At 44.3% G+C, this 13,928-nt stretch overlaps 1 protein-coding gene across 1 annotated transcript in view; it reads right to left on the bottom strand.

The window, feature by feature from the left end:
- prex2 (phosphatidylinositol-3,4,5-trisphosphate-dependent Rac exchange factor 2) overlaps window positions 1–13,928 on the bottom strand; it is an 82,360-nt gene that overhangs the window by 13,125 nt on the left and 55,307 nt on the right. Inside the window, exons 31-36 of the mRNA XM_030099711.1 lie at window positions 13,473–13,514; window positions 12,269–12,366; window positions 12,049–12,177; window positions 10,671–10,773; window positions 10,406–10,549; window positions 10,175–10,289 (exon numbers count right to left, since the gene is read on the bottom strand). Of these exons, the coding sequence (XP_029955571.1) occupies window positions 10,175–10,289; window positions 10,406–10,549; window positions 10,671–10,773; window positions 12,049–12,177; window positions 12,269–12,366; window positions 13,473–13,514 (631 nt within the window). The remainder of the gene's footprint in view (window positions 1–10,174; window positions 10,290–10,405; window positions 10,550–10,670; window positions 10,774–12,048; window positions 12,178–12,268; window positions 12,367–13,472; window positions 13,515–13,928) is intronic.

Raw genomic sequence — 13,928 nt, 5'->3', positions numbered from 1 at the left:
CACATTAATGAAATGGATTCATCAGAGAAGAGTCAACACACTGGTGAGTTAAGATTACAAACCATCCAAGATAAATAATAAGTCGATATACAAGGATAGGTTCAGTGTCTCAGGTGAGATTTGATACTTTGGATATTGATTTGTGCATCGGTCCACCAACCGTCCGCCCCACCCACGACCAGGCCTTCACTTCTTCCACTAATGCACCGTCATCGGCACACACACACACACACTGAACATAAACCTTGAGAACACACTGCCTGCGGCCATCGGGGCTGACGTGCAGATCCGTCTCTGTCCGCGCTGCAGCTTCATTTGTCAGAGGTTTGAATCTCTGTCACTAACCTTGTAGTGTGTTCGACACGACGATGACGAGCGCAGTTTGTTAAAGGTTCAGGCGAAGCTAACGGCCCGTGTAATTGATTCGAGATAGCCTTATCATTCAAATAGATGCCGAGGATCGACGGCGAGTCGCCGAGTGGTTCGACGCCCCTTTTAAAAAAAAGGCTCCTTCAGAAGCATCTCCTAAAAAATGTATGTAAGCTGCTCAGACTTGCCTCGACGTCTAAAAGTAAGTGGGAAAAGTTAAATGGACTTTACTTATATGGTGCAGTTTACCGCTTCAGCAGCTTTACACAAACCCTCGCATTTGCTCCCAGAGTCTCGCACAATCACACAGCTGTACGGCTGCTGCAGTGACAGAAACTCCGCTGGGCGGGTTGAAAACCTGGGGCAAAACCGCCAACCCTGCTGACACACTCTATAAGCATTGAAATTTTTGTGCACGAGTGTGGTTTTACAGTTTCAAAGTATAAAATAGATCTTGACTGAGCCACGACAGAAAATATTTATCATATGTAATGCATACTAACAACTGCAATAGTTGATTTTAATTTTCTTGCAAAGAAACAAAAGCAAACCCTGAATTTTCTGTCACTTTTCAGGAAACAGATTTTTGCAGTTGTGCATGTTTAGACCTTCACAGTATAGTTTTAATGTGAATACTAATGTCATATACGTCACTGATCTCTCTACGAGCGTTAATGCTGCTACCTGCTGCTCAGGTCAAGGTTTCAGTGCAGCAAAATGACCTTTAGGTCATGCAGTTAGCATGTAGAGGGCTGTTTGTTACACACGTGCGAAGAGAAGTAAACAAAACGATACTAATGAGCATTATTAGTGCGTTAACTTTAATTTTTCCAGCACACGGTCCAGACCGACCCCTCTTGAGGGCTGCTTTTGGCTCGTCAGCACCAAGTTTGAAAACCCCGATCAAAACAAAACTACAGTTTTCTTCTAGGTCAAACAAAGATGAAGCAATAAAACAAACCGAAACAGCAAGAAAACAACACGAGATATAATTCACGGGACATCAGAACTGCTCTCCCGTTCTGGCTCTTGTGAGTACAGACCGTTATCTCCACCCGCTGTGAGGACCAATCACCCTTGTTGGGCTTATCGGTCAACCATTCAGACCTTTATCTTAAAAGAACCTAATAGAATCTGCCCGAAAGAGGCCGACTTTTGTACGAGCGCCAACTCGATTTCATTTGCAGACATTTGTTTATCAGTTTCAGACAAAAACACGGCCACGTCACTTCGCCCTCGCACGCGTTTTTTTTCCACAGGAGCAAGGTCAGAAAAAAATCCACTGGTTATCTCATCCTCCAGCTGGAAGAGTTGTCCTAAAAATACCGCCAGGCGCAGCTGAAAGAGCGAGGCCGACTCTCCTGGAGGTCTCTAATGAGAAAATAATCAGAGTCAGCCTCCGAGTGATGTGAGGTTCGAACGGGATCTGCATTACGTCTCACTAAGCCGAGGATGTTTTGTCAGAGCTGTTGGAAAATGACGACCTGAGAAGCATTTACTTGCGGATGAAAAATGACATTTTGGCCCACACACGGCGCAAAAAAAACACATTAGTGTGTGGTTGGGACATTACATGCTGCAGTCGGTCTGAGGTTGAAATCCATCGGGTGTCTATTATTCCTTCACACAGCGAGAACGGTTCCCCCCAAAGTACAGCTGCTCCGTTTTAATGGCGGGTCAGAGAACGGGCCTGCGGGCTTTTGAATGAGCTTGTTATCATTTTTCTTGAGCCGTTCTCCCACATCCATTCCTCCTCTTGTGTTGTTGCTTTAAAAAAAAAACAAGCAGGTTTCCCTTGTTTTAGTTCCCGTGTCACACAAGATGTTGCAAGTATTCCCCCCCCCCTTTTCAAAGCTGCTTTTATTAAAGCATAGGTAAGGCTTTCTGCAGCAGCTCAACCCCGCCAGCACAGAAAGCAGCCAGCCAATGGGCTTTCACAGCAGAGTCTAATGGAGAATTTGGCTGCGGGCCAAAGATGACCTGCTCTGCGTGGAGCTGGCTTTACTTTATTGGGCCAATGAGAATATCTAATTCTCTTTGTTTCTGCTTTCTTCATGACAATGGGGCACTCGGGGCCCTTTGCAGCGGAGGAGCATTAGTAGTCAGCTGCAGCGGCAGAGCAGGAGGAATCAGAGGGACGGCACGGGAACGGCCGTGTCATCCTCACATCTTTCCACATCTTTCTTTTCAGAGCGCGCAAAAGAAAACAACCATGTTCACGTTCTCCAGACTCGTTCTCGCACACAAGGACGCAGGTAAACTGACTGAACACGAGACCCCGACAGAGGCGGATGGTCGTCCATGTAAATCCCTGCCGAGGCCTCGGTGAATGACACCCGCTCTTATTAAATTCTACACGCATGTCAGGAGCGAGGAGCAGGGGAGCGCCGGGTGCTAACGAGGGGGCTTCCGGGAGTCCGTGCATGCTCCTCAGCGCTGGAGGTCATTTCCTTAACCTCCACCTGCTCCCTGTGCATACAGGGAAATATTCATTACCAGCAATATCCTAATAGAGAAGCGCATGCTGGTGGAGGAAGCCTAAAGCCACAAGTTTTATTTTACATATGTTGATTAATTTGACGTTTCTCATTGTCAAAAACATCAAGTGTTGCACACAGATGATTGTGTTAATGGCGTCTTGGTGTCAGAGCCAGTTTCAGACTTATTATCATTAAATCAAAGTCACTTGAAAACACATGAAGCTTCCGCACACTGCGAAGTCAGCAACCGGCGCAAAAACCGCAAGCCGATTTACGATGCTGATGCAGAAATATATGCAAAGTACTCCTGGCCACTCGCGAAAGGGGATTTCATTTCAAACCCGAGAAACTCCCCGAGAGGTGAGTCAAGGTCTTTGTTACAGTATCGGCCGCCGGTGAGCGCCGGCCTGTCATGATTACGGCCGTCCGACGCTGGGATCAAGGAGAGGTGATAAATGGAAACAGCTCAGCCCTCCAGGCTTCATAAACAGGGGTTCAGCGAGCACCAGCTGGAGCAGAACGAAGCCTCGGCACCTTCCGCTCAGCTCGGGTGAAGTGGGACTGGCTCTGCCAGAGCAGAGAGCGTGGCAGGTTGTGAAGAGAGGAAACGCAGGGAGGAAGAAAGTTCTGCTCTTTTTTTAGGAGAGGAAACTGTTGACCAGCTGGATACTAGATCCCCTCTGAATGTCGACAATCAGGATTTGATTGGGGTTGAAAACAAAGACGGGGGATATTTCTGAGGCTGGATAAACTTTTCCCAGCATGACTTATTTCCAGTTATTGATGATAAATATACATAAAAAAATAAAAATTGGAACTAAACTAGAATATTCAACACCCACATGTTCACCAGGTATGGCAGCTGCAGGCTGTGAATAAGAACCAACCAGCCGGACTTCTTTAAAGTGAAAGCAGCCAACTCAGGGGTGTCAAACATAAGGCTAGTGGGACAAAAATGGCCCGCAAGAAGCGCCATCCTGGCCCCCCAAATCACTGAGAAAATGCTAAAAATTTCAAAGAAACACCTTTTTTTGTTTTAATGGTCGTAATCTCACAAGCCTCAAAGCCCGAGCGCATAATGCAACACACAAGGGAGACAGTTTTTGACATTTCACTGTATTTTCCACCAGAAGCGATCAATAAAGTAGATTTTATGTGGCGGTTGTAGTAATTTTTGCTAGCAATTGTTTGGTTTTGTGAAAATATAGACATTTTCATCACATATACTCTATAAAGTTTAGATTTAAAGATTTCTATAGCATTATTTTACCACTCAAGATGATACAGGGCTGTATGCGACCAGTGCACTAAAATGTGACTGACTGACTGGTGCATGACCCAGCTCACCTCACAACAACAACAAAATAATAATAAAAAAAAAGTAAAGCTTGGAACTGGTATTTCATCAAATGAAACCATTTTAAATTCAAATAAAACCTCTAACTAGCACGATGTTTTATTCCCACTAGACTGCCGTTAACAACTGAATATTACATACTGTAGTAAAAATTCACTCTCGGTGTGTGAAGAGTTGGCAGCAATACTTCACTTTTGCAGTTATTTTATTGGTGTTGCGTTCGACAGAAATAATTCAGCAGAAGAAGGGATGCTTCTACCAGAGGGAGGAAAATCCCCCGATTCCAACACCGCGGACGATGGAGACATAACTCCATTAATAAGAGCCATAACACCGGAAAGCCTTTCCCCCCTCCTGGAGTCAGATGGAAGCATCAGAGAATCCCAGCGCGGGTGAAATAACTTCATTTCTGGCTGACTTCTGCAAAAAAAAAAAAATCTAGAACAAAACATGTATAAGGAACCTTGCAACAGCACGGCTTGTCAGCTGGGGGAAATGGAAACGCAACGCAGGAGCTATCGTCATATCAAGTGCAAATCCCGGCTCCGGGGGAGGAAGACAAAACACCGTCACCTCAACTACAAATTTGCTGTGTTTGGGTGTGGAGCACAGTGACGGGATGCGCGTCTGCATGCAGAACGAGCCGCTGGCACGCCATCCATCTTCTTGTTTTCCGAGCTTGTATTGAGGGAGGCGTCCTTTTGGGAGGTTAAAAGGCATGATGAATGCACGGGAAGCATGTACTGCTGCTCACAATTTTTTTGTTCATTCATGCATTTGTGTGCCTTTTAATGAGCATCCAAGGAAAACGTAGGCATGTAAAATCCGCCCGCATATCAAAAGGTCATCTTGCGCAGATCGTCCATCAAAATAGTTTGACGCCGGGCACTTCTTTATACGTTCCGCTCACATTCGGGCTGTCAGACAACGGAAATGAGGGACGGAGTTAAAGTAGCTGGATTCTCCAACCTGAAACGAGCATCGGGTTTAATCAAAACAAACTACAGTGCAGCGGTGTGATTACCATTTCCCTATAGTCTGCGGAAGGCTGTGAGCTCAGATGACTCCGAAGCAGAGCCGTGCGGCGATGACAAACGGCCGCTAAACCAACAGAGTATGAAATTTAACAGTCCGTAATAATAATATAAACCGATTGTCGGACGAAGCTATATATCCAAGTTTATTGCTTATATTAGAGCCACCCACACTGTCATCATATACCATTTTGGACTGTGCAGAATTTTAATTTCCACATAAATCAAGCATTTTTTTTTTCTTTTTGCGAATAGATATGTGGGGAGTGCACCATTGCTATGCCATACGCTGCCAGACATGTCAGGCAGCCTTTCCAATAAGGCAGAGATATTGATTTAAACTGCTCTGCTTACAGGTTACTGTTCCACTTGTCACAGAAATACTGCGTCTCATTAGCGCTCAACATGTAGAGCATGTCGGGCTTTCTTCATTATCCTTTCACCTTCAGGATCCATAGAGGAAAACTCAATTCCCTGCTGAAATTCCCTGTCAATAAGAGTGAGATGAGATGGAATCGCAAGCCTCCAATAATCTCTCCCTCTGAATAATACATTCGCTGACTCCGTTCGGGATCTCGCCGCTCTTCTCTGCCCTCTTTGACCGATTCTCTCTCATACGCGCTCATCAAGCCATCATCCCTCCTCCGACGCCCCATCACAGCTTCACCTTTCAGTCCTGGCAGCTCTTATGGCATCCTAAAGGACTTAAAGAGGAATTGTGTGTTCCACTTTTTCAGAATTCTCCTTCAGAAAAGAAGGGTGAATATAGGAAATAGGGATTACTCAACAATATTATATAGTTATAGCATTATGTAGCCCTAAAAGACAAAACTGCTAACCACTACAAAACAGTGTGACAGTGAATTCTTATGTCTTCGATCAGGAACCCTACATGAGGCTGAAGAAAACAAGTCTCTCACGATGGAAACTGTCAGCTTAAAGCACCTCAGGGTTCCTGAACCCTTCAACATAAATGCATGTAATGTGCTTTATGAAAGCCTGGCAGCGTGGGCGCAGGTTCTGACTCTATGCTGCCGACACACTCGGCAATCAAGTGGTGTAATCTTGCACCGAAGAGTTTCCATTGATCACAGTGAATGTCGGTTTAAGGCAAGAAGAAGCTAGAGGCAGCGAGGCATCTGGGAAATCTTACAGTAGCACTGACAGTGTCATCATTCACACGCCGATGCTGATCGGTGGAGAAGCAAGATCCAGCCGCCTTATAACTCTGCAGCTGAGGTCGGCAGTCATTTACAGGGCAAAGACGAAGAGACATGAAGGGAGAACATGCAAACTGTGCAGAAATGTCCACAGTGGTCTCGTCCTCGGACCTCAGGCCCGCAGTTCACTCAGTTCAGCGCTCCGCCTGCCCGTCGCTCAGCCAGCCGCTGGCTCCGGCCCGCAGTGTGGGTTCAACCCAACGCGGCCGTGGCGCCGCTCCAAGGATAACGAGGTGCCTGAGGTTTCGGAGAGCCGGGTGACATCATGGCCGCGTCTGTGGTCGGCCCAAAGACACATGGCAGCCGGCAAAAAAAAAAAAAAACTAAAACTAAACAAATCCACAGTGATATTACATCAGCGCAGACCACTGAGAGCTGAGAACAAGGTGGGAATATTTACTTTACTCCAACAGATGCGAGGAATTTATCAGGATGGGAGCAAGTCTTAAAGTTCCCGTTGTACTATTTCACATGGTGGAAGCAAGAGCAATGTGAAGACTAAAGCACATTTCCACTTATATCTGGCTTTTACAAGTAAAAAAAGAAAAGTGGAATGTTCTACAAAAGTAAAGTTAAATGTCCAATATAAAAAAATGTAGCATAAAGCAATTATAGAGAATAAAACAGCACCGAGGAGACAGATAATTAAATTGTGTTGTTTGTTGAAATTTTCCACACCCGTCAAACTCTTTGGAGTATGTGTCTGGCTTATATAAAGCTTTCTGGTAAAGACGCTACACGAAATCCTGCACAGAAACTTTTTCTTGAAATATACTCTGTCAGCACATTCTTCTCCGGCTTTCTTCACTACAGTCTAAGAGATGTAAACCCTCTCGGAGATAATCAGCCTATTAGAGCAGCCATAGACGTCTTGTTTCCAGAGTTTTTGGGGTTCATTTTTTTTCTCCATCACATCTCTGAAGCCTGTCCACACGTGTTCCCATCACCCCTAATATTCCCGAATCACTGGCCTGTCAGACACATCTGGTCCATGTTACACTCCAAACACTCGCTGTCAGTTCAATTAGGTTCTCTCTGTACAAGTCACACAACGCACAAAATTACAGCACATGTGCATAGGTTGAGAAAAAAATATAAAACAATCGCTTCTCTGGTCATTTATATTCAAGGTTGATCTCACAATAGAGGACAATGCTACAAAAACGTTGAAGTCAAATATTTAGCATGCAGATCAGCGGCGTGCATGTTATAATTTAAAAAAAACAATGCCACAATAATTGCAATAACTCATCTAAGTGACTCTGGTTATATAGAAAATATCATCATCATCAGACATTGAAATTATCACCCAACCAAATGTATTCTTTTAGAGGTCATCCTGATCTGTTAAATAAATGTTACCATGCTGTTCCTGCTGTTCATGGATTTTGCTTGCTCAGTACAACTTACAGACATTGGCAAACAATATTATGCCAAAAAGATAAAAGGGACATGTCTGACTCAATAAAATATGAAAGGACTTAGCCCATTTTTCAGTCTGTAACTTGTTTGTCATACACAGAATTTTGGAAATTAGTTTCACTCATCAAACTAAACACTGCGAAGCAAATTAGAAACTCTCTGCAGAAAGCAATCCCAGCAAATTAATGTTTTCTTGTGGCGGGTCGATGTGGCCTATGACTGCCCGAACCATAAATCATTCACCTCCCCCCCGACTCGGCAAAACGTCCCTTAACAACAGGACAAAGTTTTGCTGTGAGCTCTACTGTGTATTTAATTATCCACGCAATCTGCAGCAGATGTTTTGTGGAAGCCGACGTGACGAAGCCGCCGGCCCCCTCAGGTTTCCAACGGCTGAAACACAATCTGACTGCGCTTCAAACAGCTTCCCCAAGACTGTGGCCGACTCTTTCTATTGAACGCGACGGTTTCAGTCCACATCATTTAATGCTGTTATGACAATGTCTGTTTTTCTCTGGCAACAACGTGATATACAGAGCTTTGATCTGTGACGACAGTCTAATGGAATAACTGTGCCTCATAATCTATGGAGCTTTCAGCTTGGAGACCAGATACACGCAAATAAAAACCATTTTGCAAAAGCTTTATTTAATGTTCAGGGTAAGTAGTTGTTTGAAGAAAGGATTTACTGCTTTAAAGGGGCAGAGCGTATGACTTACGTAATGCCACACTGAACACTGGGTGGCAGTGTTGAGTCGCTTTAGCACAAGTCTGCATGTGCCTTAGTTCAGAGGCCACAAACAGGCCTATTGAATGTGTGTTTAAGTTAGGTGCAGTTGTCAAAGAATGGCACAGTAACCTTTAAATTTGAACTTTTTCCAAGTGTTTCTTGGTTGTGACACAGAGCATATGTGAACAAAATGTCTATATTTTCACAAAACCAAAAAATTACCACTGGAAATGAATACAGTTTGAACACAAAGCCAATTTTAATGATGCCGTCTGGTGAAAAATAATATGAAATGTCCAAAAAAAAACTTCTATAGCTGTTGTATTTTTTTTATATTTTTTTACAAACTCACTGTGGCAGCATGGCTTTCAGTTGCTGTCAGTGAGGTAGCTAACTCTCATGTGAGCATCATCAATAGCTCAGCTCGGGTTTCTGTGTTGTGCTGCATCCGCAAAGAGATTTGTAACAAAAAAAAACAGAAATCAAAGTTTATTTTGAAATTTATGGTAGTTTGACGGTCCAGATTGGATCCTCTTGTGAGCCAGTTTTGGTCCATGAACCTTATGCTTGAAACCCTTGCTTTGAAGAGTTTTGGCTATTCTTTCCAGCAAGAGATAGCAGCGATCCAGATGCGCATGCTGAGAAAGACATTGGGGCTCAAATTTGTGCCCTTTGAACGATGTTTTGAAATTGGTTTTGATCATTTGAAAATAAGTATTTCTTTCCAATGTTAAAGTGTCTGTTCAGTGAGCATTTCTTTTGGGGTTGAACCATAACCCTGACCAACTACTGATGGTTAAATGGTTTAATGAAGTCAGGAGCTTGAACTAACATTGCGTTACCTGTTCACAGACTGAATACAACGCCCTGCGGTGCAAACTTGCATTGCGAGATTAAACAGGCTGGTTAAAATACTGACTTTGGTTCATGAGCAGGACTGAGGAAAAGAACTGATTGCATTAAGGGAAATTATGTCTCTTTATCCTATTCATGTTGATCATTAACTACACAAATCTGGTCAGCTGCTGCTATATGGTGTTAATATAACAGTTTTGTGTAATTTGGCTGGATTATGCTCTGAAATCTCAAGTTACTGTCTAATATAAAACCACGCTGACATTCAGATCTCAAAGGGCACGTCTGACTTTAATGCATATGTTCAGGAAATTAAATTAGCCCGACTATTTTTAACTTCCATATGTAAATTTTTTTCCTACATCTTTTCACCTCGTTAAATTAACCATGCCTGGCCAATCACGGAGGGTCTCCAGTGCGCGGCGAACCAATGGGGCGTGCGGTAACCGAGCGCGGCAGCTGTGCGGAGGCACTACATCAGCGCGGGTGACACGCTGGGCACCCTCATCCAATCACCGCCGCCCCCGCTGTGTGTGTTCGCAGCCAATCATAAAACATTCCTGCTGCGTTTCTCTCAGCCAATCACCTTCAGGCCCCCCCGCTGGGCGCCGAGAGCCAAAAACTGACTAAATCAGACAGAATATGCAATGTCAAAGTTAATGTGAGTGTGTGTGTGTGTGTGCCGGTGCATGTCTGCTGCAACTCACCTCAGTCTCTTGTAGTACTGTTTGACCTTCTCCAGAGAGCTGGCGTTGATCTGGGCCTGGTATTCCTCCACTGACACGTTGTCTCGGTAATAGTATCCCTCCATGCTCTCCAGTGCTGGAAACAAAAGCTCACTCAGCCTCTACATCCATCTTTCAACAATTCACAGTCGTTCATAGAGCGGTTTTCATCACAACGCCACACGCCGACGCAAAGCTCCAGGCTTAAGGTACCTTGTGTAAACAGGACGGGGTAGATTTTAACGCCGCCGCCGTTTCTGAGCCTGTACGGCAGCTGGGAGAAGTAGAAACTCTCCAGGTAGAAGTAAACCTTCAGGGCTTGGCGGGTTCCCTCCACCTGGTATGAAATGGGCATGTCTGATAGAAGACAGACACAGAAGTTACAGGCATGGCACAGAATTCCAATCAGCAACGATCAGCCTGAGCTGATGAGTCTCAAACGAAGCTGATTTCAAGCGAAAAGGCTGAAAGTGCGTACTGGCAACCAGCGGCTCCCCTTCAAACTGCTGGAAGTAGAAGGTGACTTTCTCCAGGTCGATGAGGGCCACCTGAGTGTCCTCCAGCATGGCCTGCTCGTCCGTCTGAGGGCAAAAGGAAAAAGGAGAAGGGAATATTTTAATCATTTACTAAGTGGAAGCACCACTGCATCAGTCTGTATTTATGTATTTCCAAGTGACCCCCGCTGTGTTCGGGCACGTTCATCTCAGAGGACGTCACATGAGCATATTCGCTGTACACAAACACACAAACACACCAGCAGCTCCTCTCACGCTGCCTTTCATCTGGTGCCCGAAAAAAAAAACAAAAAAGCAGCGTGCTGAGATTTCACTGGGATCCCCGGCAGGGACCGAGACCTCGCTTTGTTCCACAGGGAAATGTCTTGAGGAAGAGACACAGCCTGACTTCAGACTTCTCTAACGCGAAAAAAAAAAAAGAAAAATTAAAAAAAGGTCATGCAAACACTGTGAAAGCACTTTAATTCCCTCTGAAAGGAAGCTGAATTAAATAACTAAATAGCTCATTCCAGGGAAGCGTGTTTTCCACTGTGGGTGATGACACAAAGTGCAGAAATAACTGCGTTTAAAGAGAACATTAACAGTTCGCCAGCTCGAATTCAAACCTCGGGCTTTCTGACTTGGGTGGAGACACATATGACTTAAAAAAAGAGAGCGAGAGAGAAAGAAATGCTCATACGGATCCCAGTGAGGTCAGAGCGTGTGTTTGGCTCAGTGGTTATTTATAATGAGCTCTCACCTACATGGTGTTTCCACTGCATTTGCAGCCTGATTCAACTCGAAAGAGAATTCATCAGATGATCAATTTCCAAAGTCTCCAATAGTCAAAATCTGCATTTTGGTTGTTTGGACTATTTTTAGCAGCCCCGAGCATGAAGACGACGAGGAAGCTGTCCGTCAGCTGGGTGAAAACAGGGGGAGGCCGGCTCTGGGGCCTGGCTCTGCAGGTCGGCGGTGCACCTCAGTGACTCAGACCTCGTCCACACACAGTCACTGTGGGGAGCCTGAGGACTGCGGACTGAACTCAGCACATTGCAGGGTTTTATTTGGGTGGCGAGCTATTTCAAATCGAAACACGTGAATCGTTTCCAGTCATTTCTGGAAATGCCTGTTGTGCTAATGTTATATTTCACATTCTTCTGAAACTGCCCCATAATTTTTAGAAGTAACTTTTTGCTATTTGGTGAGACTTAATCCATCAGTCCAATCTTTTTTTTTTTTTTTTTGCTTGGATGACTGATGAAACGTTTGACCGTTCTACAACAGACTTGTTTTATCGCAGCTCCAGATCGCGGCGCGCCTGTGGAAGCAGGATAACCGACAGCTGGCGGGATTCCTCACCAGGTTGGGCGAGAGGAGGGACTGGAAGTGGAAGAGAAGCCCGGCGCTGGCGATCTGCTCCAGCCAGCGCCGGCCGGCTTCCTGGGCGTCCGGGATGTCGGCGTCCAGGTCTCTGCCCGCACTGCAGAACTGAAACAAACAGAAAAGGTAAAAATAATGATAATAATAATAATAATAATGTGCACTTTGTACTGATCGCAAACGAAAGTGAATACTCCACCTGGTTGAGGACGGCCAGCAGGTGCTCCGAGAAGGCACAGACAGCGGCGACCAGAGACTGGCAGAACACCATATCTCTGCGTAGCTGGATCTCCGAGTCTAGACGGACGGCGAGAAACACAGGAGACGTGAGAAAAAAAAGAAAAAAAAGCCACAGGAAGGAAAATCATCGAAAACAAGTTAAGGAGAGCTGATAAGACGTGCAACATCGAGTGGAACAAAGCAAGTTCTAAAGCTATAATGCGGGAGGTTAAATGAAGGGGAGTAACAGAAAGGAATGCTGGAAGTTTGTCATAGTAATTATGAAGAATTTCAACAAGGTGACCAAAAAGCTTGCCTATTTTTTTAATACATAATGGGTGTTAAATATTGTATCAGTAAAAAAAAAAAGTAATAATAATAGTAAAAAAAAGGGCCAAATGATGACAGGTGTGCCCAAGTGGAAAATAATAGCTTGCTGTAATTTCCAGAGAAATAGAGCTATTATAGGAGTTCAGTCATCCAGTGAGTTACAAAATGAGACCGAGAGCAGAGAGAAATGAGTAATATGCCATCAGCTCACACAGTTCCTCACATTATTAACCCGGGTTAACTGTTCCGTGCTTCCGGGGGTCTGTCACGGATCAACACCTCAGACGTTCTGTGCTTTGGTTAATCACTAGATTTAATTGTGCTAATTATCATTTTATCGTTTTGATCAGAGGTGGAAAGTGTAATGTGCATTTTGTACACAAACTACAATTATGAAATAACTAAAACTAAATGAAAATAAAAGAGGTGGTTAACGTTTTATTCTTTATTTGGCGTCAATCTGTGTTTGATTGTTCAATCGGTTGGTGAGCATCCGGAGGTGGTTGCTGTTAGATATATTATTACAGGCTGGTCACATGACCAAAGTGTCAGCTAACCACAGACCTCCATCTGAGTGCATAACCTCCCTGAGACACTATTAAAACTTTAGAACAGACGCATTTTTTTTTTTTTTTTTAATGTTCCTTCTATGGCTACGCTTCACTATAATGTTTCAACACATTCTGACTGAGGTAATCTGACTTGGTTTTAAAGCACACAACGTTCTCTGCAGGAAGCTCGGTTTTATAGGTTTCATAAATTTTAGTGCAAAAAAAAAAAAAAACAAACAACGAAAAAAAAACAACAATGTTTTAATTTCAGTCGATAACAGCCAAGAGAATAGCTGAACAAACCTGTGTACTGCAGCAGAACCAAGAGCAGCCGAGTCTTCACCTCTGAAAAACCAGAGCGAGAGAGAAACAGAGCTCAACAATCCCCCATCAAATCCCACCCAGCCGTTCTGTGTCTGACCTTCACCATAAACTCAACTCCTTTAAGTCATAAATAGCACAATGCTGTATAACCTGTCCGGGGTGCAGCGCCATTAATCTCAACATATAAAAAAAAAAAACAAAAAAACACACACACAGCAGCATAAAAATCCAACCACAGGCGAAGATAATAATAACACATAAATCTCCATTTGTTTATAGTCACATCAGGAGTGTGAGCAACTCAGCAGGAGGCTGCGAAGCATGAGAGTAGCGAAAAAAATTGGAAGCCGCGCGTCCATAATAACTCTGCTTGTTTAGACTTTCTTGGTCGTGACCACCGGCTCACCTTTCCCAGAAGCGTCACGTGTCTCTCCT

Source organism: Salarias fasciatus, chromosome 9 (genome assembly GCF_902148845.1).
Source record: "Salarias fasciatus chromosome 9, fSalaFa1.1, whole genome shotgun sequence".
Classification (NCBI taxonomy): domain Eukaryota; kingdom Metazoa; phylum Chordata; class Actinopteri; order Blenniiformes; family Blenniidae; genus Salarias; species Salarias fasciatus.
This window is presented reverse-complemented; position numbering and strand designations above follow the sequence as displayed.